The sequence below is a fragment of the Mustelus asterias genome, chromosome 7 (assembly GCF_964213995.1).
Source record: "Mustelus asterias chromosome 7, sMusAst1.hap1.1, whole genome shotgun sequence".
Taxonomy (NCBI): Eukaryota; Metazoa; Chordata; class Chondrichthyes; order Carcharhiniformes; family Triakidae; genus Mustelus; species Mustelus asterias.
The window spans coordinates 16,236,301-16,259,111 of NC_135807.1; the positions used below are offsets into that span (position 1 = coordinate 16,236,301).

Consider the following 22,811-nt stretch of genomic DNA (forward strand, 5'->3'; position numbering starts at 1 on the left):
ACCAATAGCCAAGTTCCACACGCATGAGGATGGCCTCAACCAGGATCTTGGGTTCATGTCACACTACGTGTAACCCCCACCAGTTGGCCTGGGCTTGCAAAATCCTACTAACTGTCCTGGCTTGAGACAATTCGCACCTCTTTAACCTGTCATTATCCCTCTCTCCACTCGCATTGTCTGTACCTGTGAAGACTTGCATCCCAACCATTATCTTGCAATTGAGTCTGTGTCTATATAATGCCGTGTTTGTGAACCCAACTCTCCACTCACCTGATGAAGGAGCAGTGCTCCGAAAGCTTGTGATACCAAATAAACCTGTTGGACTTTAACCTGGTGTTGTGAGATTTCTTACTTTTCCCACCCCAGTCCAACGCCGGCATCTCCACATCATGGCTACTAGAAGAATTCAAGACTCATAGCCACCCGATCCATGGATGCTGATGATTAAAGCTAATGATAACGTTCCATCATCCCGAAGTCCCTTCTATGTGCACTGCTCGCCTGTCTGATTGTTAGCACTACCCACCTTCATTGATAAGGCTCATGTCATGGGGAGGGAACGGTTGCCCATAGTCTTTATCTTGAAGGAGTATTATGATGATTTGCAGTGGGGCCATTAGTACTATTCCTCAAAAAGCTACTGCGAATGCCTGACTCCTGTCTAGCTGAAACAACTTGCTTACTTTCAGTGACTAAGGTCATATCAGGGTGATGTCGCGTGGATAGTTTAATCCCGCCTGATCTAAGCTGCTCCTAGGTTCAGTGTCACCAGAAGCAGATGCCCACTGTCCGTAAGGGACTAGCCACTGGGTTACATGTGCAAAGGTCAAACTTTCAAAATGACTGGGTTGACCAATGGTGGCCCTGAACCTTGGTGGGGATGTCCTCATTACCATGGGGAAACTGGCATGACTAATGTATTCTGCTACTGTGAGCGGAAGTCAACCAATGTGCTGGTAGCCATGCAGAGACCAGATGAAGGAGACTTTGGAGTGAGCATCCAGCCTTGCTGTGGAACACAGATGCAGCTGTCTCAGCAGAAGAAATCTTATGAGACCAGGGAGCCATAGAGAGATTGCAATAAGTAAGATTTATTCCATTTACAGAGGTGGTGCTAATTTACATAGGTGATTGCTATCTACAAGAGCCTAACACTCTGTGCAACTGGACCTTCTTAACCTTTCCAGACCTGCCATTACATCTTGGTGTTGGCCCAGGATCCTCAGCAGAGGTGTAGGCAACCTATCTGCCATGCCCTGTTGTCTTTGATGATCTTTACAGGTGTATTCTGCATGGTTGAGTTCTGGAGAGCCTCGGCCTCCTTTCAGGATGCTGCTTTGTGACACCCTCTTCGGTTTTGGGGTTGAAGCTGATTTGGTCAGAGGAAAAGGGGAGTCAGATGGGCTGGATACTCCCAAAGTCTCCTGGGTTGATGGCCCTGGGCTGTGATCAGCTTCCTCTTCTTGCTACAGGTGCTTGAACGCCCTTAGCTTCCACCTTGGGGTAGAGGGGCAGCTGGAATCCCCATCCTCCTCTGACACTGGTATCTTGGATGCAGACAAGTGCCTGTACTATGGAGTCCATATCATACACTGAAGTATTCATGCCCTTCACTGGTGCTGTACAGAACTCTTGCACCAATGTTTCCACTGTGGCTCCCACCCTCGCAGTGTGGCTGCCTCAGAATTTTGGCATGATGTCCTCGGACAAAATGTGTTTCCTTTCTTCCTTTCAATCCAAGGAGTGTAGCTGACATCCCTTCCTGATGTTCCCAACTTTGCCTTTGGAGCTCCAGCAGCTGAGGCATGACCAAACCCAGAGGCACGTGATCTGTTTGGGCATCAGCAGATTCCTGGCCTCCAGCAGGTCTCTGAGTGCCAACTCCCTGGGATGTCCCTGCCTCCACCTGCTGTGGATCAGATAGAGTGAGGTGCTCAACAGTTTGTGACCCCAAGCCCCTCTAAGTCCCACCAAGGTGTGTGTCTCTGTGCTGATGGAAAGTGTTAGTGAAAGCTCTGATGCCTCTTCAATCTCAGTGTCCAAAAATTTGTCCTCACTGGCCTCTGGGGTGGAGTCCTGTGCCTGGCTGGTGGAAGCACTGGGCTCCTCCCCTGTTGTGCCTACAAGAGAAGGAAGATGTCATGAATGCATGGCAGCAGCATAACGATAAAAAAGACAAGACTCACATTAGCATGGTGTGATGGATGATGGTGTCCTGGGACCTCACTTGGTTTTTTTGGCACCCACCTCATTCTCAGCAATCACCTTCCTGCCCAGCCAGTTGGAATTCTTTGAATTCCAAGAGGACTTTAAACTCAGGTATCCCTTCACCTTTCTGGGATCTCTCACTTTTATTATGTGCTAGCTTGTCCTGCATGAAAACAGATGGAGAGAGGGTAAGCAGGCCATGTGCTAAGGAAAATAGTAAGAATGCTGGCATGTATGTGTGGTTGGTGAGCAGGAGCAGAGAGGTGATGAGGAGACGATCTGTAGGGGAGGTGAAGAAGTATTTGGGAAAGTGAGTGGTGGTTTCTCTTCAGCTGGCAGCGAGTGAACGCTCGATGGATGTGTGATGTGTTTGTTTGTGTGTGAGTGGAGAATGATGAGAAGAGTGGCTCATCCTGAAAGAGATCATTCATTCTTTTATGTCAGTGGAAGGCCATCCTCTTGTGCAGGGAGCTGGTGCTTACCAATGCAGTCATAGCAGGTTGGTGACCTTGCTTGAGGTCTCCTCCCTGTGTGTGGGTACAGGATTTGCAGATGCTCCTCCATGACATCCAGCAGGCTGCCAAGGGACGTCTCTGTAAATCTTGGGGCAGACTCCTTAGTTGTCATTGTAGGAGCATGAAGAAGTTGCTGCAGAGTGCTGGGACGGCCGTTAAATGGAGCACCCCACTGATTGAAGCACTCAGCTGATGGGTGTGAGGGCGAATCAGAGGCCTCCCACCATGGAAGCAGCGTGAATCCCTGTGCGAAATATTGTCTTTTTCAAAGTGGTTGAAAATAGGGTGCAAAATCCTGCCAATGCTGCCAGTGGGCTAATCACTGCTTTTCCCACATGAAACCAAAGAAAAGCCAAGCAGCATTCCTTAATAACTATCGTCCGGTGGCTCTGACATCCATCATTATGAAGTGCTTCGAAAGGCTAGTCATGGCACGAATCAATTCCAGCCTCCCGGACTACCTGGATCCACTGCAGTTCGCCTACTGCCACAACAGGTCCACAGAAGATGCCATCTCTCTGGCTCTGTATTCAACCCTGGAACACCTAGATAACAAAGACACCTATGTCAGACTCCTATTTATTGACCACAGCTAGCCTTCAACATCATTATTCCTACGAAACTCATCTCCAAACTCTGTGGCCTGGGCCTCGACACCTCCCTCTGCGACTGGATCTTGAACTTCCTAACCCACAGACCACAATCAGTGAGGATAGGCAACAACACCTCCTCCATAATCCTCAACACCAGTGCTGAACAAGGCTGTATTCTCAGCCCCCTACTATCCTCCTTATACACCTGTGACTGTGTGGCCAAATTCCCCTCCAACTCGATTTTCAAGTTTGCTGATGACACCACTGTAGTTGGTCGGATCTCAAAACAATGACAAGACAGAGTACAGGAATGAGATAGAGAATCTGGTGAACTGATGCAGCGACAATAATCTCTCCCTCAATGTCAACAAAACAAAGGAGATTGTCATCGACTTATAGAAGCGTAGAGGAGAGCATGCCCCTGTCTACATCAACAGGGACGAAGTGGAAAGGGTCAAGAGCTTCAAGTTTTTAGGATCACCAACAACCTGCCCGATCTCCCCTCATACCGACACTATAGTTAAGAAAGCCCACCAACGCCTCTACTTTCTCAGAAGACGAATGAAATTTGGCATGTCAGCTACAACTCTCACCATAGAAAGCCTTCTTTTTGGTTGTATTACAGCTTGGCATGGCTCCTGCTCTGCCCAAGACCACGAAGAACTACAAAAGATTGTGAATGTAGCCCCATCCATCACACAAACCAGCCTCACATCCATTGACTCTGTCTACACTTCCCGCTGCCTTGGCAAAGCAGCCAGCATAATTAAGGGTCCCACGCACACCGGATATTCTCTCTTCCACCTTCTTCCGTTGGAAAAAAGATACAAAAGTCTGAGGTCATGTACCAACCGACTCAAGAAAAGCTTCTTCCCTGCTGCCATCAGAGTTTTGAAGGGACCTACCTTGCATTAAGTTGATCTTTCTCTACACCCTAGGTATAACTGTAACACTACATTCTGCACTCTCTCGTTTCCTTCTGTCTGTATAGCGCGCAAGAAAGAATACTTTTCACTGTATACTAATACATGTGACAATAAATCAAATCAAAACCAGGGTTGGAATTTTCTGGCCGTTCACACCCCGCTGCCACTGCGAGCAAGGATGGAGAATTTGGCGCTGAGCCAAATCCCCAATCACTGCCGTAGGACCAGAGAATTCCGCTGATGTGAACAGCTGGAAAATTCAAGCCCATGCGTCGCTACAAAATTGGAAATTTCCACCCAAAATGTTTGTATTCACCTCTTGAGTTGTAATCTGTCAATGCAGCTTGCCCAAATATTGTAACAAACCCCTCAACATTGGTTGGAAATGGTTCATGGCATGGGATTCTGAAGAAATACAGGACAAAGCTTTCTTAAACTTTCAGTGCATAATGTCTTCATGCTTGTGAATAAGTATTGTAAAAGGTAAAAACTGATGATCCAAGATTGTGTTAGTGATCCATTAGGGAACTATGAATTATTTTGCAATTCTACATCCATTGCCAGTCTATCATCATAATCAGCAGATTATGGATAGGTGTGGGGGTCACAGGGTAGTTGTCATGGGGGACTTTAACTTTCCAAATATTGATTGGAACCTTTGTAGGTCGAATAGTTCAGATGGGGCAGTTTTTGTGCAGTGTGTGCAGGAGGGTTTCCTGACACAATGTGTGGATAGGCCGACAAGAGGTGGGGCCACATTGGATTTGGTACTGGGAAATGAACCGGGCCAAGTGTTAGATTTGGTTGTGGGAGAGCACTTTGGAGATAGTGACCACAATTCGGTGTCTTTTGTTATTGCAATGGAGACGGATAGGGCCGTATGGCAGGGCAAGATTTATAATTGGGGGAGAGGTAATTATGATGCGATTAGGCAAGAATTAGGGGGCATAAGATGGGAACAGAAACTGTCAGGGAAAGGCACTAATGAAAAGTGGAACTTTTTCAAGGAACAAATACTGGGTCTCCTTGATAGGTATGTCCCTGTCAGGCAGGGAGGAAATGGCCGAGTGAGGGAACCATGGTTCACGAAAGAGGTGGAATGTCTTGCAAAAAGGAAGAGGGAAGCTTATGTAGGGATGAGGAAACAAGGTTCAGATGGCTCGATTGAGGGTTACAAGTTAGCAAGGAATGAGCTGAAAAAGGGGCTTAGGAGAGCTAGGAGGGGGCATGAGAAGTCCTTGGCGTGTCGGATCAAGGAAAACCCCAAGGCTTTTTACTCTGATGTGAGGAATAAAAGAATGACCAGGGTGAGGTTAGGGCTGGTCAAGGACAGTAGTGGGAACTTGTGTATGGAGTCAGTAGAGATGGGAGAGGTGATGAATGAATACTTTTCTTTAGTGTTCACCAAGGAGAGGGGCCATGTTTTTGAGGAAGAGAAGTTGTTACAGGCTAATAGGCTGGAGGAAGTAGATGTTCGGAGGGAGGATGTACTAGCAGTTTTGAATAAACTGAAGGTCGATAAGTCCCCTGGGCCTGATGAAATATATCCTAGGATTCTTTGGGAGGCAAGGGATGAGATTGCAGAGCCTTTGGCTTTGATCTTTGGGTCCTCACTGTCCACGGGGATGGTGCCAGAGGACTGGAGAGTGGCGAATGTTGTTCCTCTGTTTAAGAAAGGGAATAGAAATGACCCTGGTAATTATAGGCCAGTTAGTCTTACTTCGGTGGTTGGTAAATTGATGGAAAAGGTCCTTAGGGATGGGATTTACGACCATTTAGAAAGTTGCGGATTAATCCGGGATAGTCAGCACGGATTCGTGAAGGGCAAGTCGTGCCTCACAAATTTGATAGAATTTTTTGAGGAGGTAACTAAGTGTGTTGATGAAGGTAGGGCAGTTGATGTCATATACATGGATTTTAGTAAGGCGTTTGATAAGATCCCCCATGGTCGGCTTATGATGAAAGTAAGGAGGTGTGGGATAGAGGGAAAGTTGGCCGATTGGATAGGTAACTGACTATCTGATCGAAGTAAGAAGTTTAACAACACCACATTAAAGTCCAACAGGTTTATTTGGTAGCAAAAGCCACACAAGCTTTCGGAGCCCCAAGCCCCTTCTTCAGGTGAGTGGGAATTCTGTTCACAAACAGGGCATATAAAGACATAAACTCAATTTACATGAATAATGGTTGGAATGCGAATACTTAAGCTAATCAAGTCTTTAAGTTTGTGAGTGGAGAGAGCATCAAGACAGGCTAAAGAGATGTGTATTGTCTCCAGACAGTGAGACTCTGCAGGTCCAGGCAAGCTGTGGGGATTACAAATAGTGTGACATGAACCCAATATCCCGGTTGAGGCCGTCCTCATGTGTGCGGAACTTGGTTATCAGTTTGATGGGACCTGATAGGTCCTCTGCTATTTGTGATTTTTATTAATGACCTAGAGGAGGGGGCTGAAGGGTGGATCAGCAAATTTGCTGATGACACCAAGATTGGTGGAGTAGTGGATGAGGTGGAGGGCTGTTGTAGACTGCAAAGAGACATAGATAGGATGCAAAGCTGGGCTGAAAAATGGCAGATGGAGTTTAACCCTGATAAATGTGAGGTGATTCATTTTGGTAGGACAAATTTAAATGTGGATTACAGGGTCAAAGGTAGGGTTCTGAAGACTGTGGAGGAACAGAGAGATCTTGGAGTCCATATCCACAGATCTCTGAAGGTTGCCACACAAGTGGATAGAGCTGTGAAGAAGGCCTATAGTGTGTTAGCTTTTATTAACAGGTGGTTGGAGTTTAAGAGCAGTGGAGTTATACTACAACTGTACAGGACCTTGGTGAGACCACATTTGGAATATTGTGTGCAGTTCTGGTCGCCTCACTATAAGAAGGATGTGGAAGTGCTGGAAAGAGTGCAAAGGAGATTTACCAGGATGCTGCCTGGTTTGCAGGGTAGGTCTTATGAGGAAAGTTTGAGGGAGCTAGGGCTGTTCTCTCTGGAGCGGAGGAGGTTGAGGGGAGACTTAACAGAGGTTTATAAAATGATGAAGGGGATAGATAGAGTGAACGTTCAAAGACTATTTCCTCGGGTGGATGGAGCTATTACAAGGGGGCATAACTATAGGGTTCATGGTGGGAGGTATAGGAAGGATATCAGAGGTAGGTTCTTTACGCAGAGAGTGGTTGGGGTGTGGAATGGACTGCCTGCAGTGATAGTGGAGTCAGACACTTTAGGAACATTTAAGTGGTTATTGGATAGGCACATGGAGCACACCAGGATGATAGGGAGTGGGATAGCTTGATCTTGGTTTCAGATAAAGCTCGGCACAACATCGTGGGCCGAAGGGCCTGTTCTGTGCTGTACTGTTCTATGTTCTATGTTAATACCCGCTTTTCCGGTTAGTATTATTAATTGAATGATTAAACTGTTTACAAAAATCTTACTAATGTGCCGCATTAATTTAAAAATTCTTCACATTTACTTAAGATGCATTTTTTTCTTCACAGTGTGAGTGGGGCAGATGCTGGGAACATTATTAGACTTTTTGCTCCAGATGTTGGAATGTTTGTTGCTGGCTTGGCTACATGGCTTGTCTGTAAAAATTTAGTTCAGCAACCACCAACAGAGGACATGGCACAGTACAATCCAGAGTTCCAGAATGAAGAACAGGTAAAACTTAACTTTTTTTTAACCTTTTACTTTCGTCTTTACAATAAAATAGAAACCTTGTTTGTGAACCCAGAGGTTTGAGATTCAGTGAAACAAAGTTATTGTTTTAATGACTGTTTAGTTGTTGAATGGCTAAAAGCAGATGGTTCACCGACATAATGCTGAAGCATGCACTTTAGGCTGTTGTGTTCTTCGTTTAGTCCTGGCTCTAATTGACCGTCGAACTTACCACCCACATCATGATTGGTTTTGCCACTTGTCAGCTGGTGAGAAAGCTCAGTGCACCTAAGGTGAAAATTAATTATTCCAATGATAACCTGGTTGATTATACAGCAGTATGGTAATAATAAGGTTTCACCTATCTTTAACCTGAAGAAAAATGGATATGGACAAGAGATTATTGGGGCTAGGAATGGATAGTTGCAATGGTTTCAAAAGAGATCTGTTTTTAGAAATGTGGTGACTAACCTGTAGTAACAATATACAAGTGTCTCTGATTCAAAAGATTTTTTAACAAGACTTGCATTTATATAGCACTCTTCACTACTTCAGGACATCTCAAAATGCTTCACGACCAATGAAATACTTTTGAAGTGCAGTTACTGTTGTAATGTAGGAAATTAAGAACAACATGTTTAGGATCTCATTCCACATATACGACACATTTATGCACTTTTAACTGAGTTCATCACTGTAAAGGGCACCTGTGTAAGGACAATTTATTCATATTTAATATAAAACTATTGTGTTTGAGGTCTGATATTGAAGACAAATAAAGAACACAAGGTCAGTAGTCGTAAACTAACGGAACAGTTTACTACATGTCTTTCTCCTCGCATAGTCAGCACAAGACTTCCCAGGCAAGTGCCACCCAGGGTGGGGCTTGAATCCCAGGTCACCTGACTTGTTCTTCATATAACATGTATACATTTTTAACACACACATGAATACATAATTCAACTATATTCAAAAACATGAACATCAACTGCGAAAGGCAATATCAACGTCCATTACAATGTCTGTATAGACATCATCCATCTATCTGGAGGATGATGGTTCCTGGACGACCGTCTTGTTGCCACTTGGCTCTTCTTGGGTGTTCTTCCCCACATTTCCGGAAGCTCTTGATCTTCTTCTCTAACATGGTTAGCTTTTGTTGACATTTCCTCTCTGTCAGTTTCAGGAACACAAGACTCAGTCAGTTCCTCAGGCTCCTCTTGCAACAATTCCGTGTCAGGGAGGACTTCCCTGCTTTGATAAGAAGCAACCACTAGCTGATCTGTGTGACTTCTCCCAGATACATTTATCCTGGGTCTGGGCCACCACTGTTGCAGGAACCCATTTTACCCCCCTCCATGTAGTTCCTTGCCAACACAATTTCTCCCTTCCTGAGCTTCCTTGTCTTTCCCTTTGTTTGAGCCATCTGCCCTGTTTGGTTGATTGTTACCACTTCTCGTGTCTCCTCTGCCGCATCAGGTCAAAAGCGGTCCTCAATCTGCGGCCAAACATCAATGACGCAAGAGAAACTTGGGTCATTGCATGAGGTGTGTTGTGATATGTGCTTAAGAATTGATTCACTTGCTTTCCAAGGGGCCCCTCCTGTTGGAAAACCTTCGCGCTGCACCCATGGTGGCCAGCGTCTGATTTGCTCACCCTGCCACGACTTAATGGCTGCCATCAGTGGGGTCACCATTTAAACGTCTCCCCAGAATTTGTTCGAAGTCCAATTGAGGGAGGGCTGCCAGAAAGACTGTACCATGCTTCATCAGGGGGTTCTCAGCAACCTGCTGGATGGGGTCCAGCAGAGGCAGGAGACTGTCTCCCCTCAATCGGACAGACGTCCTGCCAGCAAGATGACCAACCCTGCTTGGAAAGCTGGAGCCGTGATTGCAAGTGCCAGCTCACTGCATAACAAAGTGAGGCTGCAGTGCCGTAGGAAGAAAAATGAACTTTTTTGAACAGGGTAAAGCTGCTTCCTCATGTCTCCTGCAGCACCCCATAACAGTTCTCACACCTCCACAGTGATCTCAATCTCACTTACCTCGCGGGGCTCCAACACTTGTCATGCTGAACCCCTGCCTGCCTCCCCCACCCCCCATAATCCCCATAGTAGCTCCTCAGTTCCTCACATCCCCGCTCCCACTCAACCCTCCATGCATGTCAGACTATATTACAATCTGACGTGGCACTACTCCTGCTGACACTCTCCCCTTCTGTCTTATTGCGGGACAAATTTGAGCGCAAATGGCATGAGTGAGCACAGCCAGGCGTAGTGATGCCAGAGCTCAATACCCTTACTTTCTTAGAGGAGCAAGCCTTTGAGCTTATCGATGAGGAGAAGGACCATGCATGTGTAGAGGGCGAGGTGGGGGCCAAAGACACAAGTGAGATCCCTCAACACATCCAGCCATGCTCAAGCCTCACATGAGTTACTTTTCTCCTATCAGCGTTCCCCTGTCCTGCACTAATGCCACCTCTCTTCCATTTCAGGTCAATCAGCAGACCAGCCCGGTTCATCCTCATGATCCCTGGAGGCCACAGACCTGAGCAACTCTGAGGAGATATCTCGGAGACCAGTATTGAAGAGGTGTCACAGCTGTCACCCGCACCCTCCACTAGCACAGATACTCACACCTCAGTGGGAATAAGTAGTAGGCAGGCATCTGGGTCACTCACTGGTGAGCACCTCACGCCTGAAGATCCATAACAGGCTGAGGCAGGGATGTCCCATGGATCTTGTGCTCGGAGGGATGACGGAGCCCAGGACTCTGAGTCTCAGTTCAATGATGTGTTCCTGGGTTTGGCCATCCCAGAGCTGCTGGAGCAACAAAGGCAAAGTCATGAGTATCAGGAAGGGACATAAGCATCCCTCCTTGGACTGCAAGGCCGACTGGAAAAGTCCCATTATCTTCCGTCCAAGTAAATGGTGCCTTCACTCTCTACACAATAAGGCCAACACTACAAAGGTGGCATCCACCATGGAGACCTTGGTGCAGGACGTGATCTCCATGGCAAGTGATGTCCACTCCATGGTTCAGGGTCATGATTTCCATGGCTGAGTATGTGAGCTCCATGGTGCAAGGCTTCAATTGAATGGTGCAGGCACTGGTGGAACTTCATGAGTGTTGACACCAGAGGATGGCAGGACTTCTGGGTCTCATTCCATCTGCCCCTCTATCCCATGATGGAGCCCAGGGGCCCCCAGGCACCCAGAGGGAAGAGGATCAGCATGGGCACAGCCTGGGGCCTTCCAACTAGGAAGCCTTGGGGATGTTCAGCCCATCTGATGCCCCCCTTCCTGTGAGTGACACACCTCCAGCCCCGCGCACCGAGGAGGGCAATATTACAAGAACTATGCTCCTGAAAGCAGGTCTGGACCCTCAAAACTTCAGCCCATCAGGGAATGCCTGCCAAGGTCATCTTAGGCAATGGAGCATGGATACAGCGAGACAATATAGGTAGAGCTCAGGAATAGGAAGGGTGTAGTCACAATGTTGGGGGTTTACTATAGGCCGCCCAACAGCCAGCAGGAGATAGAGGAACAGATATGTAGGCAGATTTTGACAAGGTGGAAAAATATCAGCGTCGTTGTGGTGGGAGATTTTAACTTCCCCTATATTGACTGGGACTCACTTAGTGCTAGGGCCGTGGATAGGGCATCCAGGGGGGCTTCTTGAAGCAGTATGTAGATAGTCCAATTAGGGAAGAGGCCGTACTGGACTTGGTATTGGGGAATGAGCCTGGCCAGTTGGTCGATGTTTCAGTAGGGGAGCAGTTCGGGAACAGTGACCACAACGCAGTAAGCTTTAAGCTACTGATGGATAAAGATAAGTGTCGTCCTCAAGTGAAGGTGCTAAATTGGGGGAAGGCTAATTACAACAATATTAGACAGGAACTGAAGAATGTAGATTGGGGGCAGATGTTTGAGGGCAAATCAACATCTGGCATGTGGGAGGCTTTTAAGTGTAAGTTGATAATAAACAAAGAACAATACAGCACAGGAACAGGCCCTCCAAGCCCGCGCCGCTCCCTGGTCCAAACTAGACCATTCTTTTGTATCCCTCCATTCCCACTCCGTTCATGTGGCTATCTAGATAAGTCTTAAACGTTCCCAGTGTGTCCGCCTCCACCACCGTGCCCGGCAGTGCATTCCAGGCCCCCACCACCCTCTGTGTAAAATACGTCCTTCTGATATCCGTGTTAAACCTTCCCCCCCTCACCTTGAACCTATGACCCCTTGTGAACGTCACCACCGACCTGGGAAAAAGCTTCCCACCGTTCACCCTATCTATGCCTTTCATAATTTTATACACCTCTATTAAGTCACCCCTCATCCTCTGTCTTTCCAGTGAGAACATCCCCAGTTTACCCAATCTCTCCTCATAACTAAGTCGTTCCATACCAGGCAACATCCTGGTAAACCTCCTCTGGACTCTCTCTAAAGCCTCCACGTCCTTCTGGTAGTGTGGCGACCAGAATTGGGCGCAGTATTCCAAATGCGGCCGAACCAACGTTCTATACAACAACATCAGACCCCAACTTTTATACTCTATGCCCCGTCCTATAAAGGCAAGCATGCCATATGCCTTATTCTCTACCTTCTCCACCTGTGACGTCACCTTCAAGGATCTGTGGTTCAGGACCGTCACATTCCTGTAAGGATGAAGGATAAGTATGGCAAGTTTTGGGAACCTTAGATAACGAGAGATATTGTGAGCCTAGTCAAAGAGAAAAAGGAAGCTTTTGTCAAAACTAGGAGGCTGGGAACACATGAAGCAAGTGTGGAACACAGGGGAAATAGAAAGAAACTTAAACAAGGAGTAAGGAGGGCTAAAAGGGATCATGAAAAGTCATTGGCCAGCAGGATTGAGGAAAATCCTAAGGCTTTTTATATATATATAAAGAGTAAGAGGGTAGCCAGGGAGAGGGTTGGCCCACTCAAGGACAGGGGAGGGAATCTATGCGTGGAGCCAGAGGAAATGGGCGAGGTATTAAATGAGTATTTTGCATCAGTATTCACCAAAGAGCAGGACTTGGTGGATGATGAATCTGGGAAAGGATGTGTAGATAGTTTGATGTGGAGATGCTGGCGTTGGACTGGGGTAAGCACAGTAAGAAGTCTCACAACACCAGGTTAAAGTCCAACAGGTTTATTTGGTCGCAAATACCATAAGCTTTCGGAGCGTGCTGCTCCTTCGTCAGATGGAGTGGTTATCTGTTCTCCAACAGTGCACAGACACAGAAATCAAGTTACAGAATACTAATTAGAATGCAAATCTCTACAGCCAGCCAGGTCTTAAAAGGTACAGATAATGTGGTTGGAGGGAGCATTAAACACAGGTTAAAGAGATGTGTATTGTCTCCAGACAGAACAGCTAGTGAGATTCTGCAAGTCCAGGGGGCAAGCTGTGGGGGTTATTGATAACATGACATAAATCCAACATCCCGGTTTAGGCCATCCTCATGTGTGCGGAACTTGGCTATCAGTTTCTGCTCATTACTAAGTTTGCGGACGACACAAAGATTGGTGGATTTGCAGATAGCGATGAGGACCATCAGAGGGTACAGCAGGATATAGATCGGTTGGAGACTTGGGTGGAGAGATGGCAGATGGAGTTTAATCCGGACAAATGTGAGGTAATGCATTTTGGAAGGTCTAATACAGATAGGAAATATACAGTAAATGGCAGAACCCTTAAGTGTATTGATAGGCAGAGGGATCTGGGTGTACAGGTACACAGGTCACTGAAAGTGGCAATGCAAGTGGAGAAGGTAATCAAGAAGGCACATGGCATGCTTGCCTTCATCGGCCGGGGCATTGAGTTTAAAAAGTGGCAAGTCATGTTGCAGCTTTATAGAACCTTAGTTAGGCCGCACTTGAAATATAGGGCCCGATTTTACCAAACGGGCGCGAAAACGTAGTAAAGTCAGGCATAGAACATAGAACATAGAACATAGAACATAGAACAGTACAGCACAGAACAGGCCCTTCGGCCCACGATGTTGTGCCGACCTTCATCTGAAACCAAGATCAAGCTATCCCACTCCCTACCATCCTGGTGTGCTCCATGTGCCTATCCAATAACCGCTTAAATGTTCCTAAAGTGTCTGACTCCACTATCACTGCAGGCAGTCCATTCCACACCCCAACCACTCTCTGCGTGAAGAACCTACCTCTGATATCCTTCCTATATCTCCCACCATGAACCCTATAGTTATGCCCCCTCGTAATAGCTCCATCCACCCGAGGAAATAGTCTTTGAACGTTCACTCGATCTATCCCCTTCATCATTTTATAAACCTCTATTAAGTCTCCCCTCAATCTCCTCCGCTCCAGAGAGAACAGCCCCAGCTCCCTCAACCTTTTCTCATAAGACCGACACTCCAAACCAGGCAGCATCCTGGTAAATCTCCTCTGCACTCTTTCCAGCGCTTCCACATCCTTCTTATAGTGAGGTGACCAGAACTGCACGCAATATTCCAAATGCGGTCTCACCAAGGTCCTGTACAGTTGCAGCATAACCCCACGGCTCTTAAACTCCAACCCCCTGTTAATAAAAGCTAACACACTATATGCCTTCTTCACAGCTCTATCCACTTGAGTGGCAACCTTTAGAGATCTGTGGATATGGACCCCAAGATCTCTCTGTTCCTCCACAGTCTTCAGAACCCTACCTTTGACCCTGTAATCCACATTTAAATGAGTCCTACCAAAATGAATCACCTCACATTTATCAGGGTTAAACTCCATTTGCCATTTTTCAGCCCAGCTTTGCATCCTATCTATGTCTCTTTGCAGCCTACAACACCCCTCCACCTCATCCACTACTCCACCAATCTTGGTGTCATCAGCAAATTTACTGATCCACCCTTCAGCCCCCTCCTCTAAGTCATTAATAAAAATCACAAAGAGCAGAGGACCAAGCACCGATCCCTGCGGCACTCCGCTAGCAACCTGCCTCCAGTCCGAAAATTTTCCATCCACCACCACCCTCTGTCTTCGATCAGACAGCCAGTTACCTATCCAATCGGCCAACTTTCCCTCTATCCCACACCTCCTTACTTTCATCATAAGCCGACCATGGGGGACCTTATCAAACGCCTTACTAAAATCCATGTATATGACATCAACCGCCCTACCTTCATCAACACACCTAGTTACCTCCTCAAAAAATTCTATCAAATTTGTGAGGCACGATTTGCCCTTCACAAATCCGTGCTGACTATCCTGGATTAATCCGCATCTTTCTAAATGGTCGTAAATCCCATCCCTAAGGACCTTTTCCATCAATTTACCAACCACCGAAGTCAGACTAACCGGTCTATAATTACCAGGGTCATTTCTATTCCCTTTCTTAAACGTGTTAATGGCATGAGGCCATTAACACGATCTGCACCTGCGTCCGCTCAGATGGCCACTTTACCGAGGCCCGGGAATGGCTGCAATCCGATTCGCACCCGAAACGGGCACAACGGCGATTTAAATGCATTTGCATGCATTTCAATTGAATTAAGGAGCTGCCTGCCCAACTTTATCAGCATTTCCCTGTGATTGTGGGGAGCATGTGGCTGGGGGATTGGGGGGGCATAGGGGGGCTGTGATTGTGGGGAGCATGTGGCTGGGGGGATTGGGGGGGCATAGAGGGGCTGTGATTGTGGGGAGCATGTGGCTGGGGGGATTGGGGGGGGGTCTGAGATTGTTGATGTGCTAGGGGCAAGCAGCGTTGCATGACTTCCGCATTTGTTCATCTCCACCTCCACCCCCACCCCTCCCTTTCAGAGTGACGAGATGGCTTTTGCGATGCAACCAATCGATCTTGCTGTTCTTTTGGTTGCTGCTGGAGCTGAGGAGGAGGAACTGGAGGAAGAATTGCAGGCCCAGGAGGCCCAGGCCTTACCACTTGCAGGACCGGAGGAAGACAACCACCAGAGGCAGGAGGTGGCCGCCATTCACCCAGAGTGTGGGGAATAAGAGAAGGAGGGAGCAGAGACCCCGGCAGTTCCATGCACGAGTGTCCTTCGAGGAGATGTCAGACACCATATGCTGCCGACGTCTCCGACTCCGAAAGGATGCCGTGCGACACCTGTGCAACCTGTTGCAGGACCTGGCGCCTCGAGGCAGGGGGGGCACCCACTCTCGGTGGCTGTCAGATTGACGGCTCTGAACTTCTATGCGACTGGCTCCTTCCATAGCCCGAGCGGAGATGCCTGTGGCATCTTCCAGCCTTCAATGCACACCTGTGTCTAGCAGGTCACTGAATCCCTGTATGCCCAGGCTGGGCAGTACATCAAATTTAACCTGGACCATGCCCATCAGGAAGCCCGGGCTGCAGCGTTCGCTGCAATTGCAGGGATGCCGAATGTGCAGGGGGTGGTTGACTGCACCCACGTCGCCCTCAGGGCTCCCCTACAGGATCCATGATGATTTGTTAATAGGAAGGGGTTCCACTCCCTGAATGTACAAATCATGTGCGACCACAATATGACCATCATGCATGTCTGCGCCAGACATCCAGCAGCGTGCATGGCAGCTTCATTGTCAGAAGCTCGGACATCCCGGAAGCATTTGAGGAGGGGTCCAGGCTGCGGGGGTGGCTCCTGGGTGATATGGGTTACCCGCTTCGGACATGGCTGATGACGCCTGTGCAGAGGCCTGTGACTGAGGCAGAGACCCACTATAATGAGGCCCATGTAGCCACACGCGTGACAGTAGAGAGGTGCATTGGGCTCCTCAGGATGCGGTTCCGGTGCCTGGACTGATCCGGAGGGGCCCTCCAGTATAGAACCCTGATCTCCTCCTGCATAGTGGTGGTGTGCTGTGCCCTGCACAATCTGGCTCTGCAGCGAGATGACCTCTTGGAGGAGGAAGAGGACGTGGAGGATGACCAGCCGGCCGTCACTGGGGAGGATGACCAGCAGGAAGAGGAGGAGGAAGAGAACGCCTTGGAACACCAGCCAGGCGATGGAGGGCTGACATCTCAGCTGAGGCATGCGAGGGCAGCAAGGGAGGCTCTGATAATCAGGCAGTTCAGTTGCCAGGGGATGGTGATAGGCTCATCCAACAGCACACACACACTCCCACACACCCTCCGAGGGTGATGACGACTCGCTAAGCACCATTCTGATGATGCCCTGGTGCAAACTAGTCTGACTCCTACCTGAGCTCCACATGCACACTGGCACCTGGGCCCACATCTGTCTAGTGGATAAGGGATCCGAAACCCCCATACAGGGCCCTGGAGCAGGTGGGGTGGGGGACAGGAGGTAATCGCTTGTGGAGTATGAGAGTCCTATGGCTTCCTTTTCTCAGTTACACTGCATTGAGGGGCCACCCCAACTGATATCACCATGAGGCATCCGTCAGGTGATCGTCAATGGGACAGGAACCATATTTGAGACAACTTGTTCGCAGGTGGTTGTTGAGAAAAAACATTTATTTACAATAAAGGCGTTCAGATAAGCTGTTGTAACATAAAAACTTGTGAAAAGAAAACATTAAGGTGCTTACATTTCTTTCTAACTAATGCAGCCCTTCACCCGTGCCATCTCAGTGCAACTACAACTTCCTAACCTTACGTGGCCTACCATTACACCTCAGTGACTCCCCAAAATGTACATCGGAGGTAGAGGCGGCCAGCTGCCTACCTCGCCCCGTGGCCTGTGATGCACTTGGGGGGGGGCCTCTGGAGGCCCTTGAGGGTCCTGGCCGGCTTCCAGGTGTCTGGGATGTTTCCATGGCACCCTCTTCATCCCGCTGCCCCTGAGATGCCCCAGTGTCAGGAAGGGGGGAGTCAGAACATGTTGCCATAGGCACAGTCTCCTGGCTGGAAGGCCCCTGCATGAGCTCGAGCCCTTCCTCCTCCCTTGGGGTCCCTTTTGGCCCCTGGGTCACTCCATGGGACACTGGTGCTTCTGCAGTGAGGTCCAGAAGCTCTGGTGTCACCTGGCACTGCCAGTCCTAGAGGACCACCTGCGTCCTACCCATGGTGGTTGACCCCTCCGCGATGGCCACTTGAGTCGCGAGCCATCTCTCAATGGCCGCAGCAAGTGCCCTCTGGGACTGGCCCTCACTCTGCAAGCCCTCAGCCGTGGCCCTCTGAGACTGGGCCACCTTTTCAAGTGTGGCTGCCATTGCCCTCTGTGTCTCAGTGCTGTCCCGCTGGGTCTCCTGCAAGCTCTCGAGCCTCTCAGCCATGGGCCGCAGAATCTCGAGAAGCCTGCTCAGTCCCTCCGCTGTGGCCTGCTATGGCTCGGCCATTGCTTGGAGCCTGCCACCCATGGTGAGGATCCCCTGCCCAGGCTTTCCATTGCAGACGCCACCCTTGCAGTGTTGGCCTGAGAAGTACGCAGGACAGGCAATTGCTGGTCCGCCTGAAAGCTTTGGGACTCCTCCCAGCAGCCTCGCAGTTGGTCCAGTGTGGCTGTCAGCCCCTCCTGCATTCCCTGGCTCCTTTGCTGAATCTCAAGCAGCTGAGGGAGAAGTGATCTCAGAGGACCAGCATGTAGCCTGGGGCCAGCTGAGTCCTCGTCTCCGGCAGGCCCCCGCATGTCAGAGGCCTCGGACGTTCCCTCCTCCACCCGATGTACATCAGCAGATGTGTCGTGCTCACCAGATTGTGACCCAGAAGCCTCAACACTAACTGGACCCACCGACATGTCAGTTTCTGCGATGGTGAGTTGTGAGGTACAAGCTGACGGATAAATGGTGCCACCCATATCCTCGGAGGACTCATCCGAGCTATCGTTCTCAGGATGGGTGGGAGCTGTAACTGGGGCCTGCGGCCCAGAAGGCCCCGGGGCATCAGTATCTGTCCCTGCAACACAGGACACAAGGTTAAGTGCAAGGGAGGGAGAGGAATCCGGGATGCCAAACACATGAATCACATGACTCCATTGAACATAGAACAAAGAACCCAGAAAATTACATCACAGGAACAGGCCCTTCGGCCCTCCAACCCTGCAGCGACTAGGCTGCCCATCTGATTTGTTTGCCCCTACCCTTCCGCGGGCCATATGCCTCTATTCCCATCCCATTCAGATAGCTGTAGAGATGCTCCTTAAATGTCCCTATAATTTCTGCATCCACGACCTCCCCTGGCAGTGAGTTCCAGGCACCCACTATCCTCTCTATGCAAATAAACATGCCTCGTACATCTCCTTTACACCTTGCCCCTTGCACCCGAAACTCGTGCCCCCAAGAAGTTGCCTCAAAGTGAGTGTATGAATGACAGGTGCTCACGGCAGACCGACCATGCTGTTACTGACAGCCAGCGCCTCCCCTTCTCTGGAGAGCTCCAGCGCCCACTCCTTGAAGGGGGTGAGGACCCGGAAGTCTGGCTCACTGTCTTCGCCCTCTCATGGATATTGTGCTCGGCCTTCTTTTGTGGAGACGGAAGGAGCCATGAAATAAATGGTGGCGTGACTCATGCAGAGAATCAGGTGGTGACCCTTAGAGGGCAAACACAGTGGGGTTCATTGGGGGGAAAGGAAGGAGGTGCTTGGGGGTCAGGAGCTGGAAGCATGCAGGGTGCTGGGAATGGGAGGATCTGGGGGAGATATGGGGGAACATGCTAAATGGGGTTCAGCACTCACCTTTGCTGTACGGATGAGGTCATTGAGTTTTTTCCGACACTGCCTCGCGGTTCGGGGGGCTACTGCCCTGACACTGACCGAGGTGGCGACTTCCTCCCAAGCCGCATGGCCATCAGCCCCACTGGTTCTGCTTCCTCCTGGGAGGAAGAGGGTGTCCCGCCTCGCTTCTGCTGCATCCAGCAGCCTCCCCAAGCCGTCCTCAGAAAATCGTGAGCTGGTCGTGAGCTCATTTTCTCCCTGCAACGCCTGCCTGCCTATCCATTCTTGAGTTTTTTATGGAGCTGCCCTTCGTTAGGGCAGATCAGCTGCAGGCAGTTTGACAGAGCATTCCAGCAAGTTCCATGCAGTTTGCTTGTTAGCATTGAGGGGAAAGCAAGTGAACACTTGCAGGTGTGCTGCTGGGGAGGGGGGGGGAGGGGGCGGGGTGGATGAGTGCCTCAATGATTAGCGACAGGAGAGAGAAAGGGAGGTGTCATACAGCATCGGAGTCCAGAGGTAATGGGGCCTTGTGCAGGAGGGCCTGGGGTGGGGGTGAGGGAGATCACTCTGCCTGATATCTGTAGGGTGGAGGGGGTGGGTGGATCTCTCTGCCTGAGATCGGTGGGGGAAAGGGGGGGGTCCGCTGCCACTCTGCCTGAGATTGGTGGAGGGGAAAGGGGGAGGGGCCGTGATTGCTCTGGGTGGCGGAGAGTGGGGGTATAGGTGGGTCTGTAATGTTGTGGGGGTGGGGCAATGTCTGTGGGGGCTAGGGGGAGGCATTATCCGGCCCGGGAGCGATGTGACAGAAGCACGATTTTCAAATTTCTTTCTAACTGCGCATGCGCAGTTCAGAGCTCCGATTGTTTCAGGCGTGCAAAGCCCTGCCCACAGCACAATTCAGACTTGCGATTTTTTTTTCAGGCAAAGTGCGTATGGGAGCGCCTGAAAACAGATCTCCAAGTCGGATCTGAATCGCGCTCAGATTCAACACTTAGAATGAAAATGGTAAAATCAGGCCCATAGTGTTCAATTCTGGTCGCCACACTACCAGAAGGATGTGGAGGCTTGGGAGAGGGTACAGAAAAGATTTACCAGGATGTTGCCTGGTATGGTGGGCATTAGCTATGAGAAGAGATTGGAGAAACTTGGTTTGTTCTCACTGGAACGACGGAGGTTGATAGAAGTCTACAAGATTATGAGGGACATGAACGGAGTGGATAGTCAGAAGCTTTTTCCCAGGGTGGAAGAGTCAATTACCAGGGGGCATAGGTTTAAGGTGCGAGGGGCAAGGTTTAAAAGAGATGTACGAGGCAAGTTTTTTACACAGAAGGTGATGGGTGCCTGAAATCGCTGCTGGGGGAGGTAGTGGAAGCAGAGGTAGTGGAAGCAGAATTAGGAAACATAGGTTGGACTAGGAGATTACAGGGACTGGGAACGTCCGACATGTGGAGTTTTTTCAAGGAGCAGCTACTGCGAGTCTGTGATAGGTATGTCCCTGTCAGGCAAGGAGGAATTGGTAGGGCTAGGGAACCGTGGTGCACCAAAAAAGTTTCTTTGTTGGTTAAAAAGAAAAAGGAGGCTTATGTTCGGATGAGACGTGAGCACTCGGGTAGTGCACTAGAAAGCTTTAGATTGGCTAAGAGGGAGTTGAAGAGCGAGCTTAGAAGGGCTAAAAGGGGACATGAGAAGACTTTGGCGGATAGGGTTAAAGAGAATCCTAAGGCGTTCTATAGGTATGTCAAGAACAGAAGGTTGGTTAGGGCAAGTTTAGGGCCAGTTATAGATGGCAGAGGGAAGTTATGTGTGGAACCGGAGGAGATTGGTGAAGCATTGAACCAATATTTCTCTTCGGTGTTCACGCAAGGGGACATGAATATAGCTGAGGAGGACACTGGGTTGCAAGGGAGTAGAATAGACAGTATTACAGTTGATAAGGAGGATGTGCAGGATATTCTGGAGGGTCTGAAAATAGATAAATCCCCTGGTCCGGATGGGATTTATCCAAGGATTCTCTGGGAGGCAAGAGAAGTGATTGCAGCGCCTCTGGCTCTGATCTTCAGGTCGTCGTTGGCCTCTGGTATAGTACCAGAAGATTGGAGGTTAGCGAATGTTGTCCCATTGTTTAAGAAGGGGAACAGAGACTTCCCCGGGAATTATAGACCGGTGAGTCTCACTTCTGTTGTCGGCAAGATGTTGGAAAAAATTATAAGGGATAGGATTTATAGTTATTTGGAGAGTAATGAATTGATAGGTGATAGTCAGCATGGTTTTGTGGCAGGTAGGTCGTGCCTTACTAACCTTATTGAGTTTTTTGAGAAAGTGACCAAGGAGGTGGATGGGGGCAAGGCAGTGGACGTGGTATATATGGATTTTAGTAAGGCGTTTGATAAGGTTCACCATGGTAGGCTTCTGCAGAAAATGCAGATGTATGGGATTGGGGGTGATCTAGGAAATTGGATCAGGAATTGGCTAGCGGATAGGAAACAGAGGGTGGTGGTTGATAGTAAATATTCATCATGGAGTGCGGTTACAAGTGGTGTACCTCAGGGATCTGTTTTGGGGCCACTGCTGTTTGTAATATTTATTAATGATCTGGATGAGGGTATAGTTGGGTGGATTAGCAAATTTGCTGATGACACCAAAGTCGGTGGTGTGGTAGACAGTGAGGAAGGGTGTCGTAGTTTGCAGGAAGACTTAGACAGGTTGCAAAGTTGGGCCGAGAGGTGGCGGATGGAGTTTAATGCGGAGAAGTGTGAGGTAATTCACTTTGGTAGGAATAACAGATGTGTTGAGTATAGGGCTAACGGGAGGACTTTGAATAGTGTGGAGGAGCAGAGGGATCTAGGTGTATGTGTGCATAGATCCCTGAAAGTTGGGAATCAAGTAGATAAGGTTGTTAAGAAGGCATATGGTGTCTTGGCGTTTATTGGTAGGGGGATTGAATTTAGGAGTCGTAGCGTTATGTTGCAACTGTACACAACTCTGGTGCGGCCGCACTTGGAGTACTGTGTGCAGTTCTGGTCCCCACATTACAGGAAGGATGTGGAGGCTTTGGAGAGGGTGCAGAGGAGGTTTACCAGGATGTTGCCTGGTATGGAGGGGAGATCCTATGAGGAGAGGCTGAGGGATTTGGGATTGTTTTCGCTGGAAAGGCGGCGGCTAAGAGGGGATCTTATTGAAACATATAAGATGATTAGAGGTTTAGATAGGGTGGATAGTGATAGCCTTTTTCCTCTGATGGAGAAATCCAGCACGAGGGGGCATGGCTTTAAGTTGAGGGGGGGTAGTTATAGAACCGATGTCAGGGGTAGGTTCTTTACCCAGAGGGTGGTGAG

General features: G+C 49.0%; 1 protein-coding gene across 2 annotated transcripts in view; it reads left to right on the plus strand.

The window, feature by feature from the left end:
• Positions 1 to 22,811, plus strand: part of piezo2b (piezo-type mechanosensitive ion channel component 2b) — an 825,142-nt gene that overhangs the window by 435,231 nt on the left and 367,100 nt on the right. For both annotated transcript variants that reach the window (XM_078215732.1, XM_078215730.1), the window contains exon 5: positions 7,743 to 7,905. In XM_078215732.1, the coding sequence (XP_078071858.1) occupies positions 7,743 to 7,905 (163 nt within the window). The remainder of the gene's footprint in view (positions 1 to 7,742; positions 7,906 to 22,811) is intronic.